Source organism: Anguilla rostrata, chromosome 13 (assembly GCF_018555375.3).
Source record: "Anguilla rostrata isolate EN2019 chromosome 13, ASM1855537v3, whole genome shotgun sequence".
Lineage (NCBI taxonomy): Eukaryota > Metazoa > Chordata > Actinopteri > Anguilliformes > Anguillidae > Anguilla > Anguilla rostrata.
This window is the reverse complement of record NC_057945.1, coordinates 29,145,222-29,164,523: the sequence shown is the minus strand read 5'-3', so window position 1 is coordinate 29,164,523 and position 19,302 is coordinate 29,145,222. Positions and strand designations below refer to the sequence as shown.

General features: G+C 45.0%; 1 protein-coding gene across 18 annotated transcripts in view; it reads left to right on the top strand.

The window, feature by feature from the left end:
• si:dkey-178k16.1 (band 4.1-like protein 1) overlaps positions 1 to 19,302 on the top strand; it is a 73,930-nt gene that overhangs the window by 29,518 nt on the left and 25,110 nt on the right. For all 18 annotated transcript variants that reach the window (XM_064306519.1, XM_064306521.1, XM_064306524.1 and 15 more), the window contains exons 2-10: positions 7,377 to 7,508; positions 8,331 to 8,498; positions 11,926 to 12,030; positions 14,255 to 14,297; positions 14,899 to 14,974; positions 15,889 to 16,107; positions 16,610 to 16,697; positions 17,091 to 17,243; positions 18,803 to 18,900. In XM_064306519.1, the coding sequence (XP_064162589.1) occupies positions 7,389 to 7,508; positions 8,331 to 8,498; positions 11,926 to 12,030; positions 14,255 to 14,297; positions 14,899 to 14,974; positions 15,889 to 16,107; positions 16,610 to 16,697; positions 17,091 to 17,243; positions 18,803 to 18,900 (1,070 nt within the window). In that variant the 5' untranslated portion in view covers positions 7,377 to 7,388. The remainder of the gene's footprint in view (positions 1 to 7,376; positions 7,509 to 8,330; positions 8,499 to 11,925; positions 12,031 to 14,254; positions 14,298 to 14,898; positions 14,975 to 15,888; positions 16,108 to 16,609; positions 16,698 to 17,090; positions 17,244 to 18,802; positions 18,901 to 19,302) is intronic.

The window sequence follows — 19,302 nt, the reverse complement described above, 5'->3', positions numbered from 1 at the left end:
AAATAGGCACTAGGAGAGTTTTTTTTCCCCAGTTCTTGTATTTTTATTTTTTATTCTTTTTTATCTATGTCATGTCTTGAACCAGGGGGGAACATTCTTTAATACGATTACCTCCTCCAGGTGGCAGTGGTTGTGATTATTTTCTGTGTGGCGCATAGTCATTCAAGTGAAACATTTCGATGCAGTTTCCGTCACCCCTGTTCACTCTTTTCTGTTTTGGGCAAATAGCATATAGGTAGCTTAACAGTTGAGTTTTTGGACAGTGTCCCCCAGCCAGAACCTGGCTGTTAAACAGGATTGTGTGTTTAGACAAAATGCTATAAGAAAATTTTCACTTAAAAAAATGCCGGTTAGTTAACACGTTTGTTCGCGTTGTCAGATCCGACTGTAATTTTGCTTGGTGGCTGTTTTATTGGTGTGTCCTGTAACACCATCAGAGCATAACGGAAGGAGGCATTTCTGTGATCGCTGACGATGTTGTTTGCTGAAAGTGCGCAGAGCGTGCTATAAAGGCTGGTTAAGCTGGGCACTGTGATAAAATTGTTCATTCACCAGGCGAATGAACAATATCCAGGGTGACTCACTTTGCTTACATTTTTCCAATTCATTTATACAGATAGGTACGTACCGAAGCGATTCTGGTTAAATAGCTTTGCTCTGGGGTACAGTGGCTGTGCTCTCCATGTTATAAGGCCACATCCTGAGTCACTGAGTTATTCAAACTCAGTAGCTTCTCCCAGTGCTTCTATTGTGTCACAGGTATGCAGGGTGACATTCTTCTAGAAACCCTGTCAACAGTAAGGAACTGAAGACCCTGTACAGTTGAGTCGCTGGAGGGGTCCTCCTGTCAGAACACGATGACTTAGCCTGGGGGGGTGGTGGTGGGGGGGGCACCAGCCTGGGCTTCTTATGCAAGTAAAGCTGTGATTAGTTCAGTCAGTGTGTGTTTACCTACATGTCTGTGGCATGTGGCTGGAGGGGGAGATGGGGATATGGTGGTTTGTGTGGCTAATCTCTCCCAACTGCAACACTGTGACAAAATGTCACTCAGCTTATCTCTGAACTTATTTTACCTGTGTGTAACTAAACTTACCTGAGAATGTCAAGGAACTGACTTAAGATTGTTGCTGATTGCACCTGTGTGATCCGAGAATATCACTTCATTTGGTGAGTGAGCCTGAACCTGCCTGCGTATGTTACGTATTTCACTGGAGTGTGCCCTGAGGTTGTCATTGAAGTCTGCTGAAAATGCCATTCAGTTCACCTGTGTGAGTGACCTCACCTGAGAGTGTTGTTTATTCATCTGTGACTGATCCTTCCTGAGATTGTCACATTATCCTCCCGAGAGGGACTAAACTGACACCTGGATGTCACTCATCTCAACTTAGAATGCCACTGAATTCATCTGTAAACATCTTGTTTCCTTTGAGTTTGACTGAACTCACCTGGGAATGTCACACGCTTCATCCAAGTGTGACTGCACCCCACCAGGAATGCAAATTATTACACGTGACTGAACTCACCTGAGATTGCCACTTAATTACACCTATATGTGCCTGAACTCGTCTGAGGATGTCACTTAATTATACCTGAATGTGGCTGAACTCACCTGAGATTGTCACTTCATTTGCCCGGTTTGGCGTCAGCTCACGCCGGCGAGTCTGAGAACCTGACGGCAGCGGGATCAAAGGTGGCAGGCTGGGGGAAATGGAACACACAGTGAGGGCTGGTGGAAGAAAATGAATCATAGTGTAGCTTTTTTTTCCCTTTTCCCAGTGATGTCATAATCTGTCAGAGTAAGCGGGCTCCGGGTGACATGCGACGGGCCTGGCTATTGTTCTTGGTGGTGGCACCAGAGGCTGTCAGGCTGCTCCTCTGTCTCTCTGTGGAGTATGCTCTGAAAGGACCTGACAGCAAAGGAGTATCTCTTCTCTCGCTGGCTCTCTAACTCATCTCCCCCACGGTTCCAACCTTTTGTTCCTCCCGCTTCCTCTTCCTGTCCGTCTGCCTCCAGCCCTTTTCCTTCGGACTGTGCCTCCTGTTTCCCTCTGCTATACTCCTCAGACTGCCACACCTCCCCTTGGCTCCTCTCCTCCATCCCCGCCCTTCCACCCTTTGGAGAATCTGTGCTTGGTCTGCTGTTCAATCACTTGTTTCAGAAAGTTGCTTCAGCAGTTCTGCTGTTGGACCAATGGCCTCTTACTGTATGGCATCAGTTATTTGGGATCTGCATTTGGGTTGATAGCTTCAGTGCTTAGTAATATGGGTATGTTAGAGACCAATGTTCTCATTTTAGGCAGATTGTACTGTGTCTACAACCCTGCTTTACAGCAGCATAAAGCAAATGCACTGCAAGTGGCATATCTACAGTGCTGATCAAAGTTGAAGTAATGATAACAAGATCCACAAAAAAAAAAAAATTTGGGGCAACTGCGAAGTAGCATGGATTAACAGTGGGAATATCATATATATGGTGTCTCTCTGCAGGATGCTGTGCCCTTGCATATTAATTCTCAGCACAGGCCAAGATGAAAGTGTGGGACAGGTGACAGGTGGCCAAAGCCAGCTGATGGCCCCTGCTAGTCTGAGATGGCAAAGGTGACCTTAGTGGCTAGGTGCAGGTCCCAATGCAGGCAGGGTAAAACAAAGGCTTGCAGCTCACAGAATGGGAAGCTACGGTATACGTATGAGTATTCTACACTGTAGGGCAACACTGACACTGTCTTCACTGTCTTTCCTTACCCTGTCACGCCCTCTTCCTTTCCATGTTATCCTCCCTTTATTTCCTCTTGTGTACCTTTTTATCTTTCCTCTGTGTTTTTCTATGTCTTCTCTGCTACTTCCTTTTTTCCCCCTGCCCCACCCTTCTCTCATTATCTCTCTCTCTCTCTCTCTTCTGACAACCCTGTCACTCTCGTGGCATTGGAGAAAAAGTGTTCAGAGCTGTTACCATGGAAACTGAATCTGCTGTGAGCCTCTCTCTCTTTCTCTCTGGCCTCTTCACACAGATGAAAGCAGGCGTTCTGTGTATGGAGAGAGAGAGAGAGAGGGGGGTTGGGGTTGGGATGTACAGGGGTAGGGGTGTAGGGGTGGGGGGGGCCATAGAACAAGGTGAAAGGTGAAAATGGCAGTGCTTTTCCATGGTAACAGTAAAAAAGATCATAAGACAGCAGACCATTACAGCTGAACCCTGCTGGTCTTCATCCTGTGAGGCTTTAGCCTCACAGTTAGGCTTGTAGTACCACCGGCTGCCTTGCTGGAGGGGCAGGCAATATGGTCCGAGGAACATGATGCTTCTCTTCTGTGTCTAAAAGGGACAGGTAGGGGTAGATACCTATGGTCTCTGCCCCAGTCACTGAGATGCACAGATATGCACACATGGGGGATACTGGTGCATGACAGGATGTCCACAAATGTATTCTGCACACCCCCCTTTTTCAGCCGTTGACAGTTGTGCTCATTAATTTGTCAATTAATCTGAATCTATTAAGGTTCCCTGGACAGGAGACCCTGTGAAACCCTGAGGGATTACCCTTGTTGTTGACGTGGGGTGTGCGTGGAGGAATGGGTTTACCCCATTAGAACACTGCTCCTTGCAGCACTGTAAATCATGTGGAGCCGGTGCCTAGGCCAGTTCAGTCCTGGGGGCTGAGATTGCTTTTGAAATGATGTCAGTAAATACATAGTGCTTTGTGTGAAATGGAATAAGAGAGTACTGAAAGAATGCAGGAGTGCCAGTGGATGGCGAGAGAGGTGCATCACTGGGAAGGTTTTCAGCAGATTATCTTTGGTGTCAAGTGCCTGTGAACAACTCATAGGCTGTGTGTATGCTAACAGCTTAAATTACTCATTGCTGAAACCTGCAGTGTTGAATATATTGTGTCTGCGTGTCACATTTTGCTTAATGCGAATGCTCTGGTGATGTTCTAGTGATAGAACTGCCCAAAATATTTCAATCTGTGTTCGAACATAGGCAACTTAAGCAAGAAAGCTATTATGCTATGACCCCCTGCATCACATGCTGTCACTGCAGCTAAGCTTTGATATGTGAGATGGTATCAAAGATATGGATTTTGGGGCTGCTGGGTAGCTGACTTGGTAAAAGTGTCGTTTGAGTGACCATCACTGTCTCATATCGAATCTGACCCATGCCAATACCGACTGTAGCCGGCAGCCCTGTTGACTTCTTGTCATCTAAGGGATATATGGGAGGGATTCAGCTGAGCCGTGCAGTTAGATGCTCGAGCAACCCCAGGCACCCATGGCTTGCTCTCTGGGCACGTGTATGATTGGGTTTCCTCTGCCCACACTCTGCACGTGCATAGGCATAGCTTGTGGCAGGAGTGTTTTTTTTATTTAATGTACCACTTGAACAGTGGCCCCAAAGAGGGTTTGAACTACAATGGACAGTTGTTGTTTGGTAGTTTCTGCATTTCAGAGGGAGAATTGATTTAGCAGCACAACCTCAAAGCTCAGCTGAATCAGACAGCTAGAGAAAATTAGCCTTGGAGCAGGTCGGCTGCTCAAACTGCCCTTTATCCCAGAGGAAAGGAATTCATTTCTGTCAATTTGGTGTGATTGTAAGTAATAAGGGAGCAATATATTTATTTATTTTTGCCAGCAAAGGAAAGAGACCTGTTTTCATGCCACTTTAAGCACGTCTCAGAAGTCATAACCTTCAAATTGATGAGCGCTTACTTTCCTTCTGATCCGGGGGATAGTTCTCATGTTTCTTCCTCCACCCACTGTGCTGACAGGCCCTGGCCCACGACGCACGTTGATGTGATTTGTGCCATAGGGGCCGCTGGGTCCCTGAGGTCAGGGCCAGATTGGATTCTTTTAATGGAACACGCTCCTGAGCTACATGGCACTCGGGAAGAGTACCGGGGAATGCAGCGTTTGCCGGTAGTCCCTGTACAAAACGGAAGGCGTGCAGCCGCATTTGAAAGTGGTGCAGAAGCAATCGAGGCAGCCACCGTTCTCTGTGTAGCTTAAGGGGTATAAAATCCACGAGGGCCATACAGTCTTGATACTGTGAGTCTCTTTGCTGTGGGTCAGAACGGCCTTCTGAATGCAGGATCGGTGCTGTGAATTGCGCCTGTGCTCATTGATGTGTGTGAGTGGATCGACGGCTTAAATGATTGCAGGTGCAATGAGTAATGACGTCCGCGTGCACGCCTCCATCAGCTAATATATGTTCCCCAAGATTAGAATCTGCCTCTGCTGCACCACCTCTTTCTACAGCCACTGTATTATTATAGGCTTGGGGAATCTAGGCTCTCATTCCACGATTAGAGGATAATTCCTCCCCATTATCCATGCAGATTTTTACCATAAACAATATACCACGCTGAAAATCTTTTTTTCTTTTTTTGGGTGTTATGATATCATTGAAAACACATCAATGCTAATCTTTACTGTTGCAGAATCTAGCAGAAAAGGCAAATAGAACTAAAAAAATGAACATGGAATGCTGCCTTCAGGGAACTGAATGAGCAAATGGGATGATTTGCATGTGACCATATGGGCTGCCGTGCTAAAGTTCTGAAAATACCCTCCCACCAATGAGATATGGGTATGTCACTGAGAGGGAGGCAGGCTGCATGTCATATGATCATGCTCTTTCACTTAAACCTTCCATGATGAAGGAAAAATATTTCAATAAATAAATAAATAAATAAATGAATATAAGCACACTGAGAGGCCAGCTTAGGGATGTTTGTTCAAAGTATTCCTCCTCCCCAAATACACGCACATGCACACACACGCATGCACGCACGCATGCACGCATGCACGCATGCACACACACACACACACACACACACACATACAGATACAGCTGCAGCAAAATTCTTATTAACAAATTTACCAGACAAAATTGAAGCCAAAGTAAATATACTCATTATTTTATTTTCTCCTTCTCCTACCCAGTTAGCTAGCTGGCTAAAAATACCCTGTGGGCTTGATTAACACCATCAAACCTTGCTAAGTAGCTATTTGACTACATTTGTTATGATGAGCGATATACGCAGTGGTACAATCAAAAATAAAACCTAGGGTATGAAAAGTGACAGGTATGTACCTAATTAATGTCAAAAAACACATATTGCATTGTCAATCAACCCCACAAATAGAGCTCTGGGTAACAACTCTAAAACCAAGAGAATCGTAATAGGCTAAATAAATTATTAATTATTATTAATCACATTAATTTGTTTTGCTTTAGCTCATATTGATATGAACAGTTAAACTTGCTTACAAAATGTACAAACACTCAGGGGTGTGTTGGCCTATGGGAGTCAAACATTACACAATGGCCAATAACCGTAGGTGTCTGTAATTGTCTAGATTAGATTAGATCGGATTAGATAACATTTTATTGTCTGTTGCGCACAGACATTTGCTTTGCTTCATAGATGTGAGAAACTCCATGAGTCATATGTACATAAGATGAAATGCATTTCAACATCAAGGCATCAGTGGGAAAATTTACAAATGCGCAAAAAGTAAGAAGTTAAACAGTTTGTGCTTATAATCTATTCTGTTTATACAAGTGAATCTTTCGACATTTAAAAAGACAAAATTGTTTGTATTCATTTGAACATGCTGTGACTTTATTGATTGTGGAGTGGGTCAAATTGTCAACAAATATGGAAGGCTAATTATTGTACATGTGGATAAATTGGTTTAAAGTGGCACTCTCACTGGCACCCAGAGACCCCCACAGGACCTGCTACTGGGGCTGAGTGCAACAGATGCCATGTGACATATGGTCTGATGACTGTGACCTTTCTCTGGTGTTCCCATTATCACATATCAGAAAAGAAGTCTTCTGTGAAACACTACTGCTCTTCTGATACTGTCAATAAAAGTGATGCTTCTTAAAACACACACATATGCACACACACACACACACACACACACAAACAAAAAATCCTGTCATTTTCAGTCTTGCATTTTTTACACCTTTCAGCCAATTAAAAAAGTATACTTAAAGTGACCGTGATTACTGGGAATCTGGGAGAAGGTACAATGCTGTTTAAGGGCACTAGTTACCCTTTGACACATCTGCTGGGTCTGCAGTGTTGTAATGAGTTTCTTCCAGTCTGGAGGTTGACTTTATGCCTTGTCACCTTGGCTGCATGGAAACTTGATTTGTAAAAGCATCGCAGCATGTTCAGGAGTGCCAAATGTATAATAGAAGAAACATTCTTTAGAAGGCACAGGCACCTATCACCAAAAACGGTTGATTGCTTTTGCCTGAAACAAAACAACAAATGATGCTTTGCGAATGGGCCTGATTGTTTTTTTTTTGTTTGTTTGCCTGTTTCTTCTTTTTTCTTAAAATGCTTCTTTTCTTGTTCTCTTTGGGTTAGTGAGCAGTTACCATGACAACAGAGACTGGCCCAGAGTCAGAGGTTAAAAACACAGCTGAAGAGCCCCCCCAGCAGAGGGGGGCTGCCACCGGTGTGCAGGACTCTGCGGCTGACGGCAAGATGGCCAAACAGGTGGGACTGGATGATGACTCTTTCTTCATCGCAATGTGTCTTAATGCATTATAATGCATCATAGGGTAATTTCTTGTTTTAGGGGTTACAACAACACTTTCTCTCCACCAAATGACATTATATACATACATATTTCAATGTGATGAATTTTTGTGGATAATTTCAATGTATCTAATTCTATTTTATGGTATTAAATTGATGCATTGTTCCATATCCTGTATCCTATCAGATAACATGTTGTCAGAGTGAAAATACAAGAATTACAGTAGATTAGACAGAAGATCCATTTTATGAAATTTTGAAACTTCAAAGAAAGACGGATTTTTCATAGCAACTCTTGACATTCATACATATGATCTAAAGGCCATCATATCTTTTTATTGACAGAAAGGAAACTATACATTTTAATCTGCACCTTTCCTGGGCCCTGCTGAATCTGAATTTATTTTGTGTTATGTATGCCACCAAAAGAGAGATTCATGTGGCAGAAGAAGGATTTATGTGCCAAAAGAGGGATTATTGTGCCAAAAGAAGGATTTACATGAATCAGTCTGCGTTAATTTATAAATTTAAAAGCCAGACAGGCAATTTCTAACATTTCCAATGTTTGTCCCTCCATCTGCTGACCAGATGTCACTCTATTCATGTCTGTTTCTTAGCAGATGTTTCTGGGTGTAAATCAGAGTTTGCGTAGATAATTTCCGATGCATTGTGCACCTGTAATTAGCATTTCCACATTCATCCAGTGAAAATTGTACATATTTGATGAGCAAAATTCATCAATGAATTTGAACTGTCTCGGCTTCTCCTATCTGGTGAAAGGATCAGGATGCAAAACTGCTGGACGACCACGGGAACATGGACGACGTTTCAGACAAGACCACGCCCAGCAAGATCCCCAAATCCCCCCAAAAAACGTCCAAACGGCCAAAGACCGTCCCTTTCAAGGTGACACTGCTGGACACCTCGGAGTATGAAGGTGGCATTGAGGTACGTCATGTGGATACTTCTTCATGAACAGCAGTGCATTTTGCCAGTGTAGGTGATACAGGCAGGAAGTTGACTTGTGCTAAGTTAGTCTAGGATATCGACCTAATAGCCTTTCAGTGTCTTTGCATTTCTTTTCTTGCAGTATGTTTTGCTGTGGTGCTGCAGTTGTGGCTGGCAGGTTTCCACTGTAAACTTTTTATGTCTTTGTTGTTCATTGGTGTTGAGCTGTGGAGTGCAGATCACGCCGATAGAAAGGGAGTGTGTTAAATAGTGTGGGTTTCCTGCTGTGTGCACACTTTGAGACTTGCATCTTGCCTATGCATCTGTGCCAGAACAATACATTATCTTTATGAAAACTACGATCAAGATGAATCAGATTTTAAAAAAAATTTTCTTCCCGTAGTAAGATTTATTGCATTTCTAAAGAATGTAGCATTGCATATCGAGGCCAACAGCGATTGCAAGCTGACTCCTGTTACAACCATGCAGTGAGGAGGTGGTACACGTGTTAAAATGAGTCTAGCGTTCTGCTGGGAGTGATGTCACTGGATTCTGCTGTGGTGATTATGCGCTTGGCAGCCGCTGTTCACAACCTCGCAGCCTCAGATGACAGCTTTACAGAGAAACCTTTGTGATTGGCCTTTTCCTGCTGTCACATGACATGGGAAGAGGTCTGAGAGCTGAGGAGGAAAACCAGCTCCCCTCAGGCAGATCACTCATCACAGTGCAGAGACAGTTGTTGATCTGTTCCAAGTCCCTTTAGTGTTCACCCATACAAATGCCTGTCACACTGCCTTTATTTACCTTACCCTACCTTGCTGTGCTGCACCCTGCCCCCCTCTGACTTGTGCTTCCCTCTGACCTGTCCTGCACTGCCATGCCCCTTCCCTGCTCTGGCCCATACTGCCCTACTATGCCCCGCCCCCTGCCCTGCACATGGCAGAGATGATGTATTCAGGTTCCCTCTCTCTTGCTCAAAAAACTGTGAGTTCTGCCATGGCTGGCTACACCCTCGTGCATCCAGCGCTCATCTCAGAGATATACTACAAAGTGAAGGTGATATACCTTCTGTGAGGTCAGGGGACACCCCCACACCTCTGTGAAATATCCCTTGGTAAAAACAGTGGGATAGGAAATCCATACTCCTAATATGAAGCAGAATATGCCCTGTCTCAGAGAAAACAGAAAGGCGATGTAATGGTGAATAGCCTGCAGGATCCTGTCTGCCATGGACGCTGTCATGTGTGCCTGTGTGCATATTTTTGCATATGTACTGTCTTTGTATTGCAAATGGCTGCGTGCAGTCCTCATTATATGTCTTAACGCTACTGTACAGAAATAGTCTGTGAAGCCGATGTCATGACATTGCAGCATACTTAAGAAAACCCATTCAGTCATCCCTGTTTGTCAATGTTATCAGGATTGAAGTGTTGTTCGGACGTAAGAATTTTTTGGATGGAACCGTTAGCTAAATCTCCTGTGCTTTATGCATGTACATGTACACTCATTGTTTTCCTTAGCTACTACAAGTCACTTATTAAGCTTGAGTCCTGTCAAACAATCCATTAGCATCATTCAAAAAATTTGTCTACAAATCATTTGGAGAAAACACAAGCTCATTTTTTAATGGGCTCAACCAAATGGGCTCACTGCGATTGCTGTGTGGTTATAAAAAGCCTAGCCTATCAGCTCCCCCACACGCACACACAGTAGGTGCATGTAATAACAGCCCAAGGAGAAAGAGAACGGAACTATGTGACACCTTCCATGTCAGTAAGTGTCACATACCAGGGGTTAATTAGCCTGCTTCTGACACTGTTGGGTGTCACCACTCCCCCCCAGGTCTCTTCCAGGAAAGGAATGCTTTCTGATCTTATTTCTTTCCTCTCTGTTGTTGCTCAATCGAACTGGCCCAGTTCCGGGAAGAATGAGCCTGCATGTTTGTGCTCGTGCTTGGAGCAGCGTAGTCCCTGTCCATCATGCGGCCATACGGGCGGCGCATGGCTCAGCCAGATGTCTCTGTGTCAGTCAGGATAGTGGTTACCCAGGGACACAAATTGTTAGTGCTTCCATGGGCCTCAAGCCGCCCACGCAATTTCTCAAAGACCCAAATCTATTAGCTAGATTTCATTCCTCCCGGGTGAGAAGTGTGTAAAGAATGCGATTTGTGGCAGTCAGACTGCAAGTGCAATTGAAGCAACTGCCGTGAGACAGGGAGAAGAGATGTGGGAATGGTACATGTCAGGGTCTCCGTACCCTAAGCTGTCACATCGCTGCAGAGGGCATCCATTTTCTTTTTTTGAGGAACATGAACCTAATTCCACAATAAGGGATTAATTCTGTTCTCCCTCCATCCCTGTCCGGGAGAGCAATTTTTATAGAACTGTCACAGATCAAGGCTGCTTTTTACTGTTGCTGTGATGTATCTGAGGAACGTACGGCACCATTTCGGCTCCCGGAATGGGAGAGAAGGAGCTACGCTCGCTTCCCTCTGAACTGGCCTTGAGAAATTGAGGAGCAAAGAATGGAGATGAAGCACACTACTTCTGTTTCCCTGGCAACGGCTGCTCCGTCTCCCTTGTCGCCGCGGAAACCAGCCTCCCTGGAAGACAGGCGTTTCGCTGCTTAGACACTGTCTGCTCAGAGGGGTGTAGACCCAAGTCATTGACTATACCTGGCTTTTGTGCCTTGCTGAGAGCCACACCCCTATTTTCCTATTCTGGGCATGTCCTCTGTTCATGTTTCTTAATGACATTTTATAATAATTCATTAGATTGAATGTTTCACTAACATATGCAAATAAAACTGAATGTGTGAATCTGCAATCTTTTTTGCCTAACTATGTGCAGTTACAGTAATACTGATATTTGATGCCATGTGAAGAGGATTGAGTAGGCACTCTAACATAATGGATTCCTTTCACTCCCATTTGTATGCAGACTAAAAGCTTTCTTGGTCATTAATTATAGCATGGGAAGGACAAATTCCAATTTTTTAATGCACTTAAGATTTGCTTTCGTCTGTCTACATCTCAGACTTATTATACTGAAATTATTCAATGCTAGCTTGTATTTCTAGGCTAATAACTAGTTCTGACCTTGCCGCTGAAGCTTTTTTCTACCTTACCATGTGAAGAATAGGAAGTGATCCTGACACTTGTAATTTAGAGGTGCTTTGATTCTTCTGTTTCATGTGAAGGTCTGAAAACCTTCTGTCCAGCTAGTCTCCCTTCAGTTTTAATGCCATTTTAATGGATATCACATATTCACACATTATTAAAAAAGATGCTCAAATTATGGTAAAAAGTCCAACTCATCTCTTACAGACAGTCACGGTACTGCTATATTTTAATATGTGAAATGTATGTGATAAATTGCTAAATGGTGGAATTCATTAGTCCCCTGTGTCTACCTGTGTATCTCCACAGAAACACTCTCGAGGGCAGACCCTTCTGGACATGGTGTGCGAACACCTCAACCTGCTGGAGAAGGACTACTTTGGCCTGACATTCTGTGATGCTGACAACCAGAAGGTCAGGACTTAATACAACAAGCCTCACATTCTCTCTCTCTCTCTCTCTCTGTCTGTCTGTCTGTCTGTCTCTCTGTCTGTCTGTCTGTCTGTCTCTCTCTCTCTCTCTCTGTCTCTCTCTCTCTCCCTCTCCCTCTGAGACAGAGATTAGAGTTCAGATTCCAGTCATTACAGTCTGTTCCTTGGTGGGCTTTTGGTAGAATCAGCTTTTTAATTTTCTAGCTAATTTGTTATGAATTAAATTTTGTCAGTCAAGGAACTGCTTGCTTGCAAATTATTTGCATGTGACATGGCTCTGTGGGCAATGAAATTGGAAAATAAATTGACACCAACACAAAGGTTTTGTTATTAGTCAATTCCTTTTTTTAAAAATTCATTGGAGATGTTCTCTTCTGTCTCCTTAACCCTTACTTTATTGCAGGATTATTTGGTTTTGGGGGAGGAATGGTTATGGTAATTATAAGGCTGAATGGAATTTTACTGTGCGGAAGCACTGGTTCAGAGCGGCAAGGTGGTGCAGTGGGGAGGACTGTAGCCTCCCAGAAAGAAGGTCCTGGGTTTGAATCCTGGGACTTTCTGTGTGGAGTTTGCATGTTCTCGTGGGTTTCCTCCAGGTACAATGGTTTCCTCCCACTGTGCATGCAGACATGCAGGTAGGCTAATTGGAGACTCTAAAGAAACCAGTGGCTTACCCACCTCATCACATGGGTGGGTAAGCCATCTGGGTGGTCTTTGCTCTCCTGCCCACCTCCCTTAGCCTTTATTGTGTCCTCATGTGGCCGAGGAGCAGTGGTGCGCATGTTGTGATCTCCTAAACAGAAATTGCGCTACTGTGCCATCAGCTAGGTGTGCTGTTCTTTCATTACAACCCACGTCACTGTGTTTCTCCAACATGCCACTAAACACGTGGTGATTACCTACAGAGAGGGGCTGAGGTGCTGGTATAAATGGTGAGCTTGTGAGTCTGAAATAGGTTTGAGACATATGGAGTGCTTGAAAGGGTGCGTAGTGCAGCGGTCTCTAGGAGCACACAGGGTGACGCTGGAGAGCCGGGTCTCACTGTGATCTGGTGAAATGTCCCCATTGAAAGGTAAAGGTCCTGGTCATCACTGTGGAGAGTACCCTCTGGGGCTCTCCCTGACCTTAAGCAAAGTGGACGTAATTGAAACATTATTATTTCAGGTTCTCCTTCCTGTATCATGCTGAAGACATTATTTCCAGCCCATTTGGGGGAAGCGTTTATTCCATTATAGCCTTCTGAGCGATGACGGCGCTGCTGCCGTTGGCGGAGGGGAGGTCCGTACGTGCCGTTCTTCATGGGCCACTGGACTGGAAGCTGCTCCTTAAAGGGGAATGGACCTCGTTATGTCGCGTCTCCAGCAAGGGACTTGCGGTTTCACGGTGCCCCGAACCCACGGAGAAAGATCATTCCGATAACGAGGTGCTCTTTGACCTAGCTGGATATCAAATGAATCCGGTCAGATAATGAATGGTCACAGCTCATTAATTTCTTGAGTGGGCTGATTAGGCGACGGAGGAACCTAACCCCTTGTTCAGGTTTTGGGTGATTTAGCATAAATGGACAGACGTGCTCAGGTGGATCTGGACCATTTCAAGCATACTGCCTTCTGCTGACGCGCCTCTCATATCTCTACAGTTTTCACACCCCTGATTACACACCAGTGGCCATGATCCAGGCTGCCAAAAAGACTTTTAGCACAAATGAGCAGTTGGGTCATGCCAATTAGATTAAGTGAAGGGAAGTTACTGTGAGTCAGTGTAATGCTACGAAGGGTGGTATGGTACAATTTTTGAGTGTGGGTGTTTTTTTTTCTTCTTTGTTTTGCTGTTGTTCACTGTCAAATAATAGGCAAATAATAGGTTATGATCTTTCATTGATAATATATAACGAAGGGGTGAGGGAGGGATGTGACCCTGTGCTCTGTGTCCTGGAGGTCTGGACCCTGAAAACAGTGGATGGTGACGTCCCTGCTTTTACAGTTTATAATCACAGTAGAAGAGCATATGCCTACCTCTGCACTCGTTCCCTAAAGCTGACTATCTCAGAAGACTCAGTTATGCCTTTTCTTTCCTCTCAGCCAGATGGTAAACTCCTTCACTGGAAAATACTTTCAGCAATTAGAGACACTCTGTGAGTTTGATGCGGAGTGTGAAATGTGACATTTGATTCAGCTCCGTTGTGAATTCTCACTCTTGTCTTTCAGAATTGGCTGGACCCCTCCAAGGAGATCAAAAAACAGATGCGCAGTGAGTATGCACACACCCCCCCCCCAAAAAAAAAAAAACAACAACAAAAAAAACAAAGAAAACACACACAAGCACATGCACGCACGCACACACACACACACACGCACGCACGCACGCACGCACGCACACACGCAAAGGAAAGAGAATGGACTGTCAAATACAGGATTGGATGTTACATGATATTGATGCATTTGTTGAAAAGGAAAATATATATGGCCCAATAAGCTGGTTTTGTGTAGATTCCTCTTGGCAGAAATACAATATTAATAATATCTTATAAATCTCTATCTTGACCAGCGGAAGCAAAAGTCACTTTTTCTCTTTTCCTGGGGATATGGCTATTTTTTGGTGTTTTATTCTGTAATTGTACAGTGTTTCATAAGTGGTCCCCTGTGAGAAGAGAGGATAAACGAAGGTGTCAGACGCTCACGGTGAAGCCTTTCACTCTCACCGACCTTCAGTCTCTATATTGACACTGACGAAATCCGTAGGGACGGATGAATCCAAAAGAAGGCACTTTTACTGGACCTTTGGTCAGCAGGCTGCAGACCCGGCGTGTCAGACGCATCCTGTCAGATCTCATCTCTCCTTCTCTTCCCAGCTGCCGCATGGCACTTCGCCTTCGCCGTCAAGTTCTACCCGCCCGACCCCTCCCAGCTCACAGAGGACATCACCAGGTAGAGCAGAGGGCGCCCAAATCCGTTCATCTGAAGGACCCCGAAAATGATCACCCTCTGTCTGAGAGCGCCTGCAGTGCTGCAGACTGTTTTTACCTTTATCTGACACCCACTTCAGGCTGCAGTGCCTTTGATACATGGGAAGCATGTCTAAAGCTGGGCATCATAAGGATCGATATCAGGCACATACTGAATCTAGTGCAATATGAATATTTCATAAAATGATCATAATATTACCATGGGCAGATAAGAGGTTTTTTAAAAATAAGAACATCTAAAATCTACCATTTATGAAATGTACAGTAGAAACATAACAAAATGTATTATTAAAAAGGAAACATTACATTTAGCCAAAGTTCCCTGGAACACCATCATGGACCCCTGGGGTGTCCAGGCTCCATTTTGGGAACCCCTGGTGTTTCCTGCAGCTTTCCAAGAAACACCTCACCCACCTGTCTTACAGCCCCCCCCCCCCCCTCCTCAGCCCCCCCAGCCCACTCTGTTTCCCTCGTGTCTTAAAATATAATGTTGGCTGCTCTCTACTGTCACCCTCCCTGCACATAAGCCTGTCTACTGGCTGCTTCTGGCAGTTCTGGCCTCTCAGTCAGAATAAAAAATACTTTATTGATCCCCTGTGGGGAATTACTTTTACCTCTGGCCACAGACAGAATAGGGTACAAAACAATGAAAACAATATCAATAGAGACGTGCAAGAAAAACAAATGCAAAGCGGTCTGTAGGCTACAGGTCACAAGGCTTCTCTTTTGAGGGCTCAGTCCCTCCTCCGCATTATTGCATTAAAGTGAGGAGCTGCGTGTTGCTTGGTTAGGTCAGGTTGCTGGCAAGCTGGAGCGCGTCTCCGGTGAGTTCCATGTGTGAGCTCTCTCCCCCCCCCCATCCTTTCCCTGTGGCAGGTACTACTTGTGTCTGCAGCTGAGGGACGACATACTGTCAGGCCGCCTGCCCTGCTCCTTCGTCACGCACGCCCTCCTGGGCTCCTACGCCGTGCAGGCCGAGCTGGGCGACTACGACCACGACGAGCACGGCGCCGACTACGTCAGCGACTTCCGCTTCGCTCCCAACCAGACGCGCGAGCTGGAGGAGAGGGTGATGGAGCTGCACCGTAACTACAGGTAAGCCCAACTCACCCCCCCCCCACAACCTCAGCAAGTTGTTACTACCAGTGGGATGGGACTGGGGCTGTTACTGGATTCTCATTCTTAATGGCTCCTTTTGGCTGTAACATGTGATTCAGTGAGACAGCCCCTGACTGTGGCAAACCAAGACGCTCAGACAGAAGCAGCGGGGAACCTGCTGCTGTGAGGTGTCACGTGACGCGGGACGCATATGCTCACAAATGGCGCCGCACTGTTCCGGAGTCTGTCATGGCTGCACACACAAAGCGAGCTCTGAACTGAGTGTTGACTCTGTTTCAGTCAGAGGCTGCGTTGGCCGCGGTGTGTTTACCCCAGCAGGGTGGAGCTGGGGCCGGGCTGGGTTCACTCGACAGGCACACGGCCCAGTTCTCTCAGAGGAGCATGTGACACCTGCTGTGTAATACAGTAGCCAGCAGCATTATTAGGCAGTGGAGAATTCCTGTGTTTATAATGGCGGTTCTTTTTTGTCCCTGCCCAGGGGAATGACTCCTGCAGAGGCAGAAATTAACTTCCTGGAGAATGCCAAGAAGCTGTCCATGTATGGGGTAGACCTCCACCACGCCAAGGTATATTCAAGGACATGTTCATAACCTGTGTGTGTGTATTTGAAGGCATTGGTGTGTGTGTATGCATGTGTTATGCATATGTGTGAGCATGTGTGTGTGTGTGTGTGTCTGTGTTTATGTGTATGGATGTGGTATTCGTATGTGTGTGAGCGTGTGTGTGTGTGTGTTTGTGTTGGTGTGTATGCATGTGGTATTCATATGTGTGAGCTTGTGTGTGTGTGTGTGTTTGTGTTGGTGTGTATGCATGTGATATTCATATGTGTGAGCATATGCGTGTGTGTGTGTGTGTGTGTGTGTGTGTGTGTTACATGACAGTTGAGGCCTGCTAATGTGGAGTTGTGCTTCCTCTGCTCCTCTTTGCTTAATTCCCCTGATGGGGCTTGTCTGAGACAGGACTCTGAAGGGATCGACATCATGCTGGGAGTGTGTGCCAACGGGCTGCTGATATACCGAGATCGCCTGCGGATCAACCGCTTCGCCTGGCCCAAAATCCTCAAAATCTCCTACAAGAGGAGCAACTTCTACATCAAGATCCGTCCAGGAGAGGTGAGCGCTGGAAGAGCGTCTGATTGCAGAGCTGTGCCACAGGAAGGCTATGTCCTCTTTACTGTGTGATATCCATCAGAAAAAAATCTCAGACACCATTTCTGTACTTCTAGAGTGAAGAGCATGTATAGACCCTCTGTCAGAACTATGAACTGACAGTGGTACAAGTACATGTCAGTTAGCCAAGAGAGATTGAGTTGTGGTAGTGGAGTGGAGAAGGGATGTACAGAGCTGAAATGCTTATAGGGGCTTGAATGGGAACTGGAGGTCCAGAGTTTGATGCTGGTGCTTAGGATGTAAAGGCAGGAAGTAGGTTGAGGTCTGGCGCTTTTGAGAGCTGAGACTGTCGGGGTGGAAAGCTGGAGGCTGGCGCTGGATGAAGCTGGCTAGGTGGGGGATGTGGGGTGCCTGGAGCTGGGAATCGAGCCACCTTTTCAGTTCCGCAGAGCCGCTGGTCAGCACAGCGTGCTCAGTTCCTGTGCTACTGGCCCCGTTATTCTGCCTCAGCGAGACACAGGAACTCACAGTGCGCCTGTGAAAGAGAGAATAAAGAGGGGCTTTAGCACAGCGCAGCTGTCAGAGCACACAAGCATAAACAAGTATAAAAGTATAAATATAGACGCACAGAAATGCCTCGCTTTTGTTTGTTTTCTGAGCTTTAAAATGAGATTTTTCTCGCAGCCGTCCACAGCCCTGGAGTCTGTCTGGCCATCATATCACTGGGATATATGTGACTGTAAAACACATCACCAGAAATTAGGTCTCACTGCGAGCAGGATGTTTTATTATTGACTGTAGAGGAGTCAATGCTTTTTTTATTTTCTGGATTTGTGCTTAAACTGAAACCACTTGCATGCTGATTTGTAAGAATATCTACACAATACGTCTGAGGGCATGAATTTGGCCACTTGAACTACTGATGTATAATGCATGTAAACAAATGAATGGTGATCAACTTCACATCATGAGTGTGGTGGGGTGGGGTAATTTTTTTGGATGGGCCCTGTTTAGCATTTTATTGTATATTGCAGTTTTCTTGTTATTTTAATTAAGAGAATATTGCAATTTAAAATAGTGGTTCATTCTCACTTGTTGGACTGGTAAGTGCACTGTTGTCTTCACCTTTAAAATCACACATCACAAGTCATACAGTAGAACAGTTGACTATTGTGCCAGAGATTTTATGCATGGTTTAGCATTAACACATATTGATCAGCCTAGTCTGTGATCTGTGATCATCCTAATGTGAATGACTGATGTCAAATTATAGGTAGCATTTGGTTGCAGTTATTGCTGCTAAAGGTGGTGCAACCAATTATTAAGTTTAAGGGGGAAATTTTTCACATTGGTGATGCTTTTTTATTAAATAAATTCAGTTTACTCAGTTTCCCTTTGTTTAATATTACATTTTGTTGAAAGATCTGAAACCATTCAGTGTGACAAATATGCAATAATAGAGGAAATCAGAGAGGGGGAAAATAATTTTTCACGGCACTGTACAAATTAAACTATCTGAGTTAACTCTCCCATCTCACCTTCCCCTCCACACCTCCCTGCAGTATGAACAGTTTGAGAGCACCATTGGCTTCAAACTACCCAACCACCGAGCTGCCAAGAGGCTGTGGAAGGTCTGCATTGAACACCACACCTTCTTCAGGTAGGCTATCACTGTTAGCACACAGATCCTCACTACCCCCTCCCTTCAACAGAGCACACCCCTCAACCTGAAGGTCTCTTGTGTCTGACACAGCACAGCGCACCACTGTGGCTGCTCTCCTATGAATGGACACTCCTGTACATAGCACTGCACACAGCACTCTTCACCCAGTGGCTGTTGGAAAAGCTTGGGGAATATTATGGGAAAACTGAGTGTCTTTGATCAGGGTTTTGCACTGGCTTAAAAAAGGCTTATGTCTCTGTTATCCGTATTTTGTTTCCAGATTGCCACCTGCTTTGAGTCAGTTAGTGTATGCTCATATTTTGGTATGGCTTATAACACTTCAATGCAAGTTTTGACTCGATTTCTGGTGGAGAAAGGCAGTTAGTACATGATAATACT